The sequence below is a fragment of the Apiospora aurea genome, assembly GCF_038362705.1.
Source record: "Apiospora aurea strain CBS 24483 chromosome Unknown utg000001l_segment0_segment0, whole genome shotgun sequence".
NCBI lineage: Eukaryota > Fungi > Ascomycota > Sordariomycetes > Amphisphaeriales > Apiosporaceae > Apiospora > Apiospora aurea.
The window spans coordinates 4,619,778-4,632,132 of NW_027117388.1; the positions used below are offsets into that span (position 1 = coordinate 4,619,778).

At 55.1% G+C, this 12,355-nt stretch overlaps 5 protein-coding genes across 5 annotated transcripts; 4 read left to right on the forward strand and 1 right to left on the reverse strand.

Moving 5' to 3' along the window:
* Window positions 1-923: 923 nt before the first annotated feature.
* PG986_001415 (uncharacterized protein) lies at window positions 924-3,643 on the forward strand (the record flags this gene model as incomplete). Its single annotated transcript, XM_066837637.1, has 3 exons — window positions 924-1,022; window positions 1,086-2,969; window positions 3,023-3,643. The coding sequence occupies 3 exons, from the start codon at window positions 924-926 to the stop codon at window positions 3,641-3,643; spliced, it is 2,604 nt and encodes an 867-aa protein (XP_066706530.1).
* A 191-nt stretch (window positions 3,644-3,834) lies between these two features.
* PG986_001416 (uncharacterized protein) lies at window positions 3,835-4,553 on the reverse strand (the record flags this gene model as incomplete). The annotated part of the gene is made up of 2 exons (XM_066837638.1): window positions 3,835-3,947; window positions 4,022-4,553. The coding sequence occupies 2 exons, from the start codon at window positions 4,551-4,553 to the stop codon at window positions 3,835-3,837; spliced, it is 645 nt and encodes a 214-aa protein (XP_066706531.1).
* A 665-nt stretch (window positions 4,554-5,218) lies between these two features.
* PG986_001417 (uncharacterized protein) lies at window positions 5,219-6,409 on the forward strand (the record flags this gene model as incomplete). The annotated part of the gene is made up of 1 exon (XM_066837639.1): window positions 5,219-6,409. The coding sequence occupies one exon, from the start codon at window positions 5,219-5,221 to the stop codon at window positions 6,407-6,409; it is 1,191 nt and encodes a 396-aa protein (XP_066706532.1).
* Window positions 6,410-7,200: 791 nt separating this feature from the next.
* On the forward strand, window positions 7,201-7,841 carry PG986_001418 (uncharacterized protein; the record flags this gene model as incomplete). Its single annotated transcript, XM_066837640.1, has 3 exons — window positions 7,201-7,380; window positions 7,473-7,727; window positions 7,836-7,841. 3 exons carry the CDS (start codon window positions 7,201-7,203, stop codon window positions 7,839-7,841), a joined length of 441 nt encoding a protein of 146 aa, XP_066706533.1.
* Window positions 7,842-9,153: 1,312 nt separating this feature from the next.
* PG986_001419 (POT family-domain-containing protein) lies at window positions 9,154-11,034 on the forward strand (the record flags this gene model as incomplete). The annotated part of the gene is made up of 2 exons (XM_066837641.1): window positions 9,154-9,584; window positions 9,666-11,034. The coding sequence occupies 2 exons, from the start codon at window positions 9,154-9,156 to the stop codon at window positions 11,032-11,034; spliced, it is 1,800 nt and encodes a 599-aa protein (XP_066706534.1).
* Window positions 11,035-12,355: the final 1,321 nt, after the last annotated feature.

The window sequence follows — 12,355 nt, forward strand, 5'->3', positions numbered from 1 at the left end:
GTGCATATGTAAGGGGACATAGTATAGTATACGTTAGTATGATATAATGGAACCCTGTGGTGATTTCCGTTCTAACAGTATATATATGGTGGAAACTACGAAGGCCTGAGCTGTTATCTGTCTGGCTGTGAATGGCTTGGATTCCGCCACTTATTGGAGGTCACGTATATATGCCGGCTTTGCGCTGGCCAATCCCTAACAAAATGTGACACTCCTAAAGGCCGCATAGACTCTCTTTGATACCGTACAAAGATTGAGTCATATCCCGGGCCACTCCTGATCGATCAGTCCTCCGACGGAGGTTTATGACCTTCATCCGTCAAATGTGTTTACGTCGACTCCATATCTGTCTATTCGATGGTCGGTTCGATGGTCGGAACATTATGCCTCAATTGAAACGCTACCTGCTGGTATTGCATACATGTATGTGTATTGTACGTATACTGCATAGTATCGAGGTACCAAGAGAATGGGCCAATGCCATGCTTCAAAGCGGGGTTCTGATAGGCAGCTAAGTTGGAACTGAAGGTACTCTCAAAATACCCGGGGCCAGAATGTCATGTGAACGGGCGACAGAAATGCACTAAAAGTCGCGTCGCGGTTGCCTTCGACTTCCCTGCAAAGGTAAAGTGCCCCCGGAATCGCGTCTTTTCTTGCTCGCCGCCCTCCCTAGCCCACCTCGCCAGAATCGATCGTAACAATCATCTGAACCTCAACCCCATTCGCCTGCAACCTTTTCCTTCGTTTTCCCTGATTTGTGGCTATTGCATACTGCCCGCAGCACAACACAAACTGGCCCGATCATATGTAGCTACGGCCGACACTCTCGTTATACACCAAACCTTCGCCCCCCTCTAGATTGCACCTGTAAAAGAAAAGCCATTGGCATTGGTCAAGGTGGCCTTGGCTTCTCTACATTCAACATGGCCGATCAGGGCGGCGAAAAAGCTCCAAAGCTGTTTGACCTCTGCGTCTTCACCTTTGTCGAAAGCAAAGAGCTCAGCGCAACTCTCATTCAAGAGGTAAATGCCCGCGCGTAACTTTCGCGTAGCCAGGACGCCCGCTGACTGACATCGCCCACCTAGCTGGCCCAAAATGTCACCAAATATGGCGCCGAAGTGATCGAACCGAAGCGCGACGGCTCGCTTCCCTTGGCGGCCGTGACGCACATTATCTCCAACACTATCAACTTCCCCCAGTACACGGAGGCCACATCGATGATGATACCCGTCATCAAGTCCACCTGGATACAGGCCTCGCTGCGCAAGAACAAGCAGGCCCAACCACGGCCTCACTCCCCCGACCCCAGGATGATCTTTTCAGATGTCGTGCTTTCTTGCGCCGACATCCCCGAGTCCGACAAGGAATCCATCATTGGTGCCTCCATGGCCATGGGCGGTACCGAGTCCAGCAACCTGACCAAGCTTGTCACACACATATGCGCCCTGTCTATGGATCATCCGAAGTGCCAGATGGCACGAGAGAAGGGCCTCAAGTGCAAGATTGTCCTGCCCCATTGGTTCGACGACTGTTTCAAACTCGGGAAAAGAATCGACGATGCTCCCTACCTCTTACCCGACCCCGACATCTTGCGCGCACACCCTGGCGGCAACATCCCAATCCCTTCCAGCCAGCATCTTCAAGGTGCGACTTCCGCCAGGCCAGACTTCATTCCAATACCAGCTAACTCAGAGGCAGAGGCTCGGCCGAAGCTCACCATCTTCCATGAGAAGAAGATCATGCTCTCGTCGGATCTCAGCATCAGCACGCGCTTAAAGGATATTGTCAAGGAGCTGATCAGTGATGGTGGAGGCGAACTGACGGACCATGTCGATGACTGCGATTGGTTCATTTGCCATTACCGAGACGGAGATGACTACGTTCAAGCAGCGCACGCTGGCAAACATATTGGCAACTTGTCTTGGCTCTATCATCTTATAACCCACAACGCATGGACGACTCCGACTCATCGTCTCCTTCATTACCCTATCCCCAGAAATGGCATTCCCGGATTTAAGGACTTGAGGATTGCCGTGTCCAACTACGGAGGCGAGGCGCGTATCTACCTCGAGAATCTGATTACAGCTTGTGGCGCAACTTACACGAAGACGATGAAAGCCGATAACACTCATCTGATTACCGCGCGGTCAAACAGTGAAAAGTGTGACGCTGCACGCGATTGGAACATCTCAATGGCCAACCACCTGTGGATCGAAGAGAGTTACGCGAAATGCGACATGCAGAGCCTCACTGTCAGCAAATACACCCATTTCCCCCAACGCACGAATCTCGGTGAGGTCATCGGCCAAACAATGTTTGATGTAGACAAGCTTCAGGCTCTGTATTATCCAGGCGGCAGGCCTAAAAAGCCATCTTCCGCATCTAAGCGCAAGCGGAAAACTTTGGATGTGGCCGAGGACGAAGCGGATGCCGACGGTTCCGCCGATGCTGCTGGACAACCTACTCGAAAGGATTTTGATGTTATGCAGGACGATGAAATGATTGCCGACCCATCAGTACAGGAATCTGGTGGCCCGCGGCCAGCTAAAAGGCGAGCTACAACCTTCGCGACTCCTGCCCGCGAACAACGTCATGTGCGCGCTGGAAAGGAGAATGAGACTCCGTCCACAGTCTCTTCGTCAAGCCGTAGCGCCAAAGACAAAGCTCGTAGCAGGTTATCCGGCTTGGTTGATGATATTGCCCTGTACGAAAAGGAGAAGAAACGTATACCCAAAGACGGCCAGCCTTGGGGTGGCAAGCGAGCAGCGGATCTGATCGAGAAGAACCACCTGAATCGCAGGAGTGCCTCCAGCCTTGCGTCAACTTCGGACCAAGAGGAAGAGGTGGCAGCTGCCACGAAGCGCGCATCGAAGAAATCGAAGCCGGCTCTGAAACAGATCGAAGCAAGGGTAATTCTTACGGGATTCAAGAGATGGGTCAACGACAAACATAAAGAAGATGCGGATCGTGTGAGTATGACCGGACCCACTCTATATGGACTTGTACTGATCTACCTGCACAGCGCAAACTACGCGAAATGGGAATTTCAGTAGTGAGCGATGGAAACGTATGTGACTATCTGGTCGCCCCTCAACTGGTGCGGACTGTCAAGTTCCTCCGCAACCTGTCCAGGGGCGCCACCGTAGTGTCATCGAGCTGGATCGAGACGTGCCTGGATACCGGTGAAGTGCCACCACCGACGGATTATCTCCTCAAGGACAAGGAGAATGAGCAAAAGATGGGCCTCAAGCTGCAGACGTCGGTGGCGAGAGCTGCCGCGAACAAGGGCAGGCTCCTTCGAGGTCTTCCCATCTATTGCACGGCCTCGATCAAGAACGGGACCGAAAGCTACAAAGTTATAGCCGAGGCCAACGGGGCCCAGTTCTTGGTCTATGGGCCTCGAAGCGGGACCACCATCAAACCGACCAGCCCTGACGAAGATCCCGAGGGTCCAGATCCCGTCTATCTTCTGAGCACGGCCAACCCCGAGGAGAAGAAGCTGTGGAAGAAGTTCGAAGACATGGCCCGGCAAGGCAACATGGAGCCCAGGGTAGTGGCCTCGGACTGGCTGCTGGATGTCGTCATGAAGCAAGAGCTCAGCTTCGACAAGAAATATCTTGTTGCCAACTTCTTCAACAGTTAGGTGCTGAGCACATTATATCCAATACCCAAGTAGTTTGCTGAGCATGGAGTATGGCGAAGGAGAGGACTGTCTGCTTGGACACAATTTGTGCCGGACTTGCCTGTGTGTCACGCTTTCAATGTAGCATACGTATACATAGCCTTGTACACATGAATCACGAAGAGACGCAATTACGGCGACCTTAGATGCTATCAGAAGAACTTCACACCTTGCGAATCTTCTTGTCCGAATATCTGTGCCTTGCCACGCTTGACGAGCACTTGAAGTGCTTTCTGTAGCAAGTCGGGGTCCAGACCGTGGAAGGCTGTATAGTATTAGTTGTTCTAGTCGGACGCAACCGAGTCTTGGGCAAAGAGGTGGGGTGGTTGGGGTACTCACTGCTGCCTCGCGTGTCCTCGCCCTGGGTCAGCTCGTAGAGGGTCAGGACGGTGCCCTTCTGGGCTGTCTCGTCGACCCAGCTCTCGATCTCCTTGGCCCACTCCTCGGGCGTCTTCCAGTAGATCCAGGCGACGGCGCCTCCGCCGCCCTCGCGGCCGCTGCTGCTACCGTCGCCGCCGCCGACGAACTCGGCGCGCCCCTCCTTGCGCATGAACTCGAGGACCTCGCGGGCGTCGGCGGTGCTGAGGCGTCGGTTCAGCTTCCGGTTGTGGAACAGGTCCTCGGCGCCGCCGCTAGGGGACTCGTCATTGTTGTTGTTGTTGTTGTTGCTTGCGGCCGAGGCCGAGAGCGACAGCTTGTACAGCTTGTGGTGCGCGCAGTAGGCCAGGACCAGGGAGGACCATTTTTCGAGCTGGGCGCGGTGCGTGTTCACGTTGGTTTGCCGCGTGAAGAAGGGCGGGAAGTGGTATTCGCGCGGGAAGTCGAAGGTGGTGGGCGCGGCGCCTGATGCGGCGGCGGCGGGGGTCGACATTTTTGTCCCCGTCGGTCGCGGTTCTCGATGGGGCGTGAAGAGGGCGGAAAGAGGGCGGGGGAGATGGCGTCCTGTTTTCGGATGTTGTCCTGCTAGGTAGATGCTAGATGAAGGGGTCGTAGAGGAGGAATGTGGTCGAGCGACGGTCAAGAGGTTGATGTACGCAATATGGAATCCATCCGTCAATCAAGGTTACAGTGATGGATGGGTCGGTCAATCAGTGGTGGGGGTGGATACAGGGTAATCGGATAGGTACAGGGTAGGCACTTTTTGGGCTGGAAACGACCAAGTGCGCCCGGAGCTACCCTGTAAGAATTCCGTCTGAACATCAGGGGCTCAAGACGGCCCATCTTGAATTTTGGTGACACTTCACACAAGCATACCCAGTCCAGTCATTCTGATTCATTGATTCCCGTCAGATCAGATTCGATATCTGCCCAGCTCCAAATAGGGCGTCGCATACCCTCCATCCAGTATTTCCCAATCCCTGGAGGCGTTCTTGACCCCAGGGATGCGCAAAACCCTGCAAGCCACCACAAGCCATTGCCTTTGGGAATCGAGCACTCCGCACCGTTCGAGGGCTGGGTCTGCATCGTGCGGCGTGTCTGGGCACTACACCTATCTTGTGCATGACTTTCATATATATGCCCTTCATCCAGCCCAAGATGAGATCCGAGTTCACTAAGCGTATCTTCAATGATAGATACGGACATTCTCGCCCGGACGAGCCCGGGACGGCCTTTGTGCTCTTCCCGCGCCTCCCTCCGGAGATCCGGGTCAAGATATTCCAGAGTTTCCTCGAGCGTCACCGCATTATCCAGGTCCGCTTGAGCCTCTCGTCACCCAACGGCGGAAGCGGCGAGACCGGGGACGGAACCGCTCCTTACACCACTTACAACGGCCTGGGCAACGTAGTCAGCGGCGACACGTACCGCATCTGCGCCTCCAAGTACCTCGCCCCGTCCGAGCTGTTCTTTGTGAACCACGAGGCGAGAGACGTGGCATGCCGCTTCTACCGCGTCAAGGTCCCCTGCTACCTGTATCCCACCCAGGGCTCCATTTTTCCCTTTCCCAAGCCGGACACCACCTTCCTCTACAACCCGGAGTTCGACATCTTGCACATCCAGTACTTCTCCGCCCTCCAGCTGCTGGTGGATTTCGTGCACGATGTCAGGGCACACGACTGCAAGGGCGTCGGCGTCAGACATCTGGCCTTGCACATCGACTGGGACAACTACACCGAGGAGGTCATTCGCGGACCGGGGAAGACGGCCTTTGCCGAGACCCTCGAAAGTCTGGCATCCATGTGGTTCGAACTCACCGTGTACGCCGGAGCCCGCGTGAACCAAGTACGAGGGGAACCCAGCCCTGCGCCGGACTTTCACTACAACCGCTCCGTCCCCCTCTATTCGGGAAGCAAGCCGTTCAACCGGCTCGCGACAGACCCCAGAGATATCGACCCGGACCTGAGGCACATCTGCCGTGGACGCATCGACTCGGGGTACCACAAGTCCTACTGGGAGTCTCTGGTCAAGTCATTCGGCGTGCAGAGGGCCACGCCGGTCGACATCCGTCTCATGGTGGGCGGTAGTATGTCGAAGCAGAATTTCGAGTTGGTCGATCGGAGGTCCCTCTGGAAGCTCCTAAGTGAGCCGTGGAAATGGAGTGGGTATCGCAGGCAACCCCCGACCAACACGGTTCCTGATAGGGGGGTGGACACAGTGGCTGGCTGGTGGCTCTTCCCGCCAGAAGCCATCCCGGAGGCCGGACACGAAGCCAGCGGCCGCGGCATCGATGGCTCCGTCATCGATGTGTCTGCGCATCGACCCGAACTCTGCATAGTCGATCTGCCCTGACGGCCCCCATTAGTGCCGACGATGAATACCATCCACAAGAGCAGTCTTGGTAGCCTCACAGCCAAGGACCGACGATAGACAAACCAAAGTATCGTGATAAAGTCAAACTCACCCCAACTGCGTCTTTACGCTATTGTCCTGGGTAAGCTCATACCATACTGCGACGCAAACGCCGGCTTGAAAGAGCCCAGTCCCAATGGTTGGCTACCTACTTAGTCGAAGCAACAGAGTTGCTTAGTCCAGGCGCGAGGAGTATATGTTGCAACCTCGCCCTGAGAGCATTTACAATACTGCCACCGTGACATCTGCAGACGGCGGTCACAGGCCACTCTGTTCAATTATTGCAGCCAGGAAGGGAACCACGGAGCTGGGGACGCAAAAACATACAACCACCTGAAGTATGTTCTCTTCCTGACCTGGTGGAAACAAAATATACCAGTTTAGTCTTCAGTCAATACTCTAGGTTACCTACCTTGTTCGCATTGGCTTAAGCTACATACCGGCCTGATGAATGCTAAGTATCCTAGGTGACCTTTGTATTAACCTTGCTGGATTGTAGGCGATTTTAGCCCAGACTATGTAGCTTCCGTCTCGTGACTGTCTGTTGGTCACTCATGCCAGAAGGGTCGCCGACTATCCGTAGTGCATGTTGTATATGGCCAGATACGGTACAAATAGCAAGGGGTTCAGTTGTCCATCCTTGAAGCCTTCGATTGATTAGCGTGACTGCTCTTCGGTCTTTCCATTCGTCCCTACCCCGCCCCTTTTTGTCCCGGATATCCAAAGTCATAATGCGGTTCCTCAGCAGTTTCGCGGTCTTCCTGGCCACAGCGCAGGCTGCCGTAACGGCGGACGGGCTGATCACGACACTCGACGCTTTCAGGAACGCCGCTACAGAACTTCAAGGTGAAGCACGCAAAATCCAGATGGACGATTGCAGGTCCTTCGAGAAAGGCGAAGGACCGCTGAACGTACGTATTCCGCTGGGCACAGTCCCGTTCCATCAATATTGCCCCCTTGCTCGAGGCTTTAACCATCTCGTCTCCCACGCCCTGTTTGTTAGGTCTGCGTAGATACCATTGCGTCTGCCGTTAAGCAAGCCACCGAGTTCGCAGCCAGGCTGGGCGGCTCGCCCAACCACTGCGGCGCGCAGGGGGGCGCCGTCTTGGAGGCCTACGGCGGGTTCACGGATGCGCACCATCGGCTCTTCAACATAATGTCTCACAAGGCCGCGGAAGTTGCTACCCGGCGGGAAATGTTCCCAGAGGCCGGTGGCGCGGTGATATCGGCGCTGACTGATGTCAGGGGGGTCGGCAAGGTAAGAAACCCCAGTGATGTATTCATCAATCAATCAAGTCGCCCGGCCCGACCTGGACGAACCTCAAGAATTTCAGAGGAAAGCTCCTGGGCAAAAGTTGCAGCAAAGGTATAAGGGAACTCCTGCTAACACTGCGGTGGTGTCACTTGGTTCAATAGACTATTACTGGTTTTATGGATGATCACCTACCTTGTAAGAAATACGGCATTAAGAAGGAGTCCGAAAGGTTGACCAGGTCTCTGAAGATGTGTATAAGGAAGTGGAAGAATGTCTGTGGCAAAGACTGTAGCCAGGATGACTAGAGGGCTGCGTTTCCTAGGTTGTCGGCAGCGACTTCAGCTGTCATAGACTCGGCCCGCCCGAGTACAACGTCGGTGCCTGCATCGTTTTGCTGATAAGGGGCCCGCCCACCCCAAACAGAACGAAGGGACCGTCCTAATTGGTCTTGTGTGTACACAACTAGGAAGCGACTTTTAGTTCGCGGCTTCAAGTATTGGGTTCTGGGGAAACCTGTTCGTCACATGTCGCAGTGGATGGCTCGTGTGATCAATGGCAAGCAAGTAAAAGCAATGATACTGATGATGTCTTTCGTCGTTGCCACTCTGGCAGGGTTCATCGTGCCACAGCACATCCCATAACAAAATGAGTTTCTCCCCTTCAGGAATGTCCCAAGACTCCAATCGCAGGGCCAAGTGTTTTCTTTCCAGAAGGTACAAGTAGGGGGCGGCCAAGAATCTCGGCAGCCCCGCTCATAGGACGGCGACATTGCGCCCAGGCTCGGCGCCGAGCCAATACGGCCAACCTTGTTCCCAGAAAACCTCGACTGATACGGGTCTCGGCAAGGCTGGGCAATCGATGCCGAGAAATTGCAAAAACACCTGTGGCCCGGGAGTTTAACCTACCACAACGTGCGGCTGGTTGATACAAGGAAGAGTCCAGGCTAAAGGTTGCCAGCCGGACCAAGCCAAGTCGAAGAGTCTAGAGAGCCCAGTGGCCAATTTCCAAGGAGCCCAAGAGCATTGCCACCTGCCCATATCGGTCAAGCTTCCGAGCTGTTGGCTCCTGCTGGGGCGGACGAAGCAGCCGGGTATCCATGCTGCACCGAATGTTCGGCCGTTTGGCATGCTTCGAACGGAAGACGACAGGTCTTGGACCTTCTCCAAATGATAGAGATGACAGGGTCTAGGATGTCCGGATTGGCCCAGACCATTTGTTATCTCTCGTGGTGGCGAGATAGAAATACAGAGGTGCTGGGCCGGGGCCAGAGTCGTGTATATCTTCTCGCATGTGGTCGCTGCTTTTCCCACGTCGAAGCTCGAACCTACACCCTCTCTCCGTAACGCTGTCCACTCTTGTTACGCCTCGGCTCACACCAAGTTAGACTCACAGCCACGCCTGGAAACTCCAGGCTGATAAAGAGTTGAGAATGGCCGCTGCACCAGCTCTGCAGGACGACATCCTGGCCAAGTCCGCCGTGCCCACCGCCACCTTCCAGGGCACCGAGAAGGAAGCCCCGCTTGTCGCAGAGAACAGCTCTACCTCGGAGGGCTTCGACTCGTCCGAGACGCCTACCGAGGAGGAACTACACACTCTCCGCCGCGTCTCGGGCAAGATCAACTGGAGCATATACACCATCGCCTTCGCCGAGCTCTGCGAACGCTTCAGCTACTATGGCTCGTATGTCCTGTATGCAAACTTCGTGAGGAATGCGCGCCCGCCAGGAAGTCGCACCGGTGCACTGGTCCCGGGCGTGGACGAGGATGAATACCTCCCTGGCGCCTTGGGTATGGGAATGAAGGCTAGCCAGGCCATTAGTCTTGTTAACCAATTCTGGGCGTATCTGATGCCCTTGTTTGGGTAAGTAAATATCTCTCTTTCTGCCCTTCCCTCTACAACTTGTATTGAGCAGTACGAACCATGAAAACTAACAAACATTAGTGCCTGGCTGGCTGACGCGAAATATGGCCGATACAAGGTCATCCACATTGCTATCGGCGTTGGTATGTTGGCACACGTGCTCCTGACCGTCGGGGCAGCACCTGCGGTGCTCGACGCCGGCGAAGCAGCCTTCGCACCCTTCTTCCTTGGACTGTTCACCCTTTGCTGTGGCACTGGTCTCTTCAAGGCCAACATCTCCCCTTTGCTGGCAGAACAGAACCAGGACGTCCACATGAGAGTCGAAGTTCGAAATGGAAAGCGAGTTATTGTTGACCCGGCCGTGACCAACTCGAGAATCTTCCTATGGTTCTACTTCGCCATCAACATCGGCGCTGTCGTCGGTCAGGTGTCCATGGTCTTTGTGGAGAAGTACCACAGTTTTTGGTTGGCTTTCTTCCTGCCTACCATCCTCTTCTTGTTCGCGCCGTTGGTTCTCTACACCAACAAGAAACATTACCATCTTACGCCCCCTACCGGGTCGGTGCTGAGCAAGTTCCTCAGGATGTCAATCTTCGCGGCCAAGAAGTCAGCATCCATCTTCAAGATCAACTGGGATGCGGCCAAGCCCAGCAACGTGCCAGTGGACCAGCGCCCGACATGGATGACTTACGACGACGCCTGGGTTGATGAAGTACGCCGTGGCCTTCTGGCTTGCCGCGTCTTCCTGTTCCTGCCCATCTTCTTCCTTGCATACAACCAGATGAGCAACAACCTGACGGCGCAAGCGGGCTCCATGAGGCTGAACGGTGCGCCCAACGATGTCATCCAGAACCTGAACCCGCTGAGCATCATCATCATGATCCCGCTCCTGGACCACGGCCTCTACCCGCTCTTCCGCAAGATCGGGTTCAACTTCACGCCGATCCGGCGAATGACAACGGGCTTCTTCTTCGCCATGTTCGCCATGATCGCGGCGGCGGTGATGCAGCACGTCATCTACACGCGACACCCGTGCGGCCAGTACGCGACCGACTGCGGCGGCGCCATCGATCTGAACGTGTGGACGCAGTCACTCCCCTACGTGCTGGTGGGGCTGGCCGAGATCTTCACCAACGTGACGTCGATGGAGTACGCGTTCAGCAAGGCGCCCGAGAACATGAAGTCGCTTGTCATGTCGGTCAACCTGTTCATGTCAGCCATCTCGGCCGCGCTGGGCCAGGCCTTTGTGCCCATGACGGCCGACCCGCTGCTGGTGTGGAACTACGTGACGACAGCCGCCATCTCGGTCGTCGGCGGCATTGCGTTCTGGTTCTGCTTCCGCCACCTCGACGCCGAGGAGGACCACCTGAACGCGCTCAAGAAGACGGAATTCGTGGGCGACGTGCAGCCCAACGCGGCTACGCAGGACAACAAGATGGTGGCGCCGTAAGTAGGCAGATTGCGATGGTGACCAGAACGACGACAAGACCGTAAATCTTCGGAAGAGGGCGGCGAATGGTGTTTGAGAAGCCGAGTCAGCAATGGCACGCATGTAACGTAGTGAGTCAAGTGCCTTCTCCGGCAAGCGATCAGAGCATAGTACTTGTGTGTACAAGCACGTATCGAATAGTTCATTCGTATGATTGGTATGCCTGTCTAGATGCTGCGTTCTCCTTCCTGTCTCTCTATCATGACCTGGTCTGCAAGATGTGTGTTAGCAAGACGCATGTTTCCAGTGTTTTGATTGGTGCAAGTCGGCTTACGGCTTCGATAGTCGTGACAGCCATAATAGCCGTCGGGTTTAAGCGAAAGCGAGCGATGTTGTTGTATGATGATGATGATGATGAATCATTAGCGGCAGTTTCGGTCGGGGCCTCCCTCCTTGCCTCGTTAGCTTGACAATGCCGAACGAATCTTTGGAGAGCCACTTCCGGGCGGGTAACATGCAGGAACTGACAGACGACCTCGAGCGGCGGAGTCTTTCTTTCCTCGATAGCTCTGGATTTCTCATGAATCCGAGTCACATGTCAAATTGTCAGTATCGGTCGCTTCCGCATTTCAATAAGTGGCAATCGGGTCAAGCAGATTGGGTGCACCAGGCTTACCAGGGGCCACTTCGAACAGTGCAGGCTGCCCGGGGCTCAAAATGCACAAATGCTGTGCTTTAAGGACAGCAGGGGCCCACCGATCCAGGACTCTTTAGGTGGTTCAGCACCGAGCGCACGGCACAGGTACCCCGGGGCACGCCCCTCCATGGGCTGCCAGGCACCCAGGCACCCCTCCATTCAATGCGCCAGTGCAAATAAAGTAGCGGCGGTTTGTTACGCGCCCTGTGCACCCATCGTGGCCCCTCGCTGGATCGCCGGCCGGCGCAAATATTGTATGATTTCTCGGCTGCGCGTCCAGAACAGAAGAGGTCAATTGACCGCATGTCAGTACATACTTATGCATAGAGGGGCAGAGAGGGGTTGCATCCTTTTTGTGCCCGGTTGCAACACGGGGCCGCCATCAACGTCACGTTGATATGATGGAATATCTTTCCATCACTTCCAGGATGAAACTGGCCCAACCGCGGCTACGTGTCACAGCCCCGGCAGCTCCTGGCACCGGTTACGTATTGACTTGCTTCTGCTTCTCCCTCATGGTCCTCACCCCCAGCCTGTTACGCTAACACACAAGTGCCAGGTGCTTCTCGATTTCCTGTAGGCGTGTATATGTATGTGTGCTGTAAGTAAGTATGGATGTATGTACTTGTAGCATATGCATGCCAT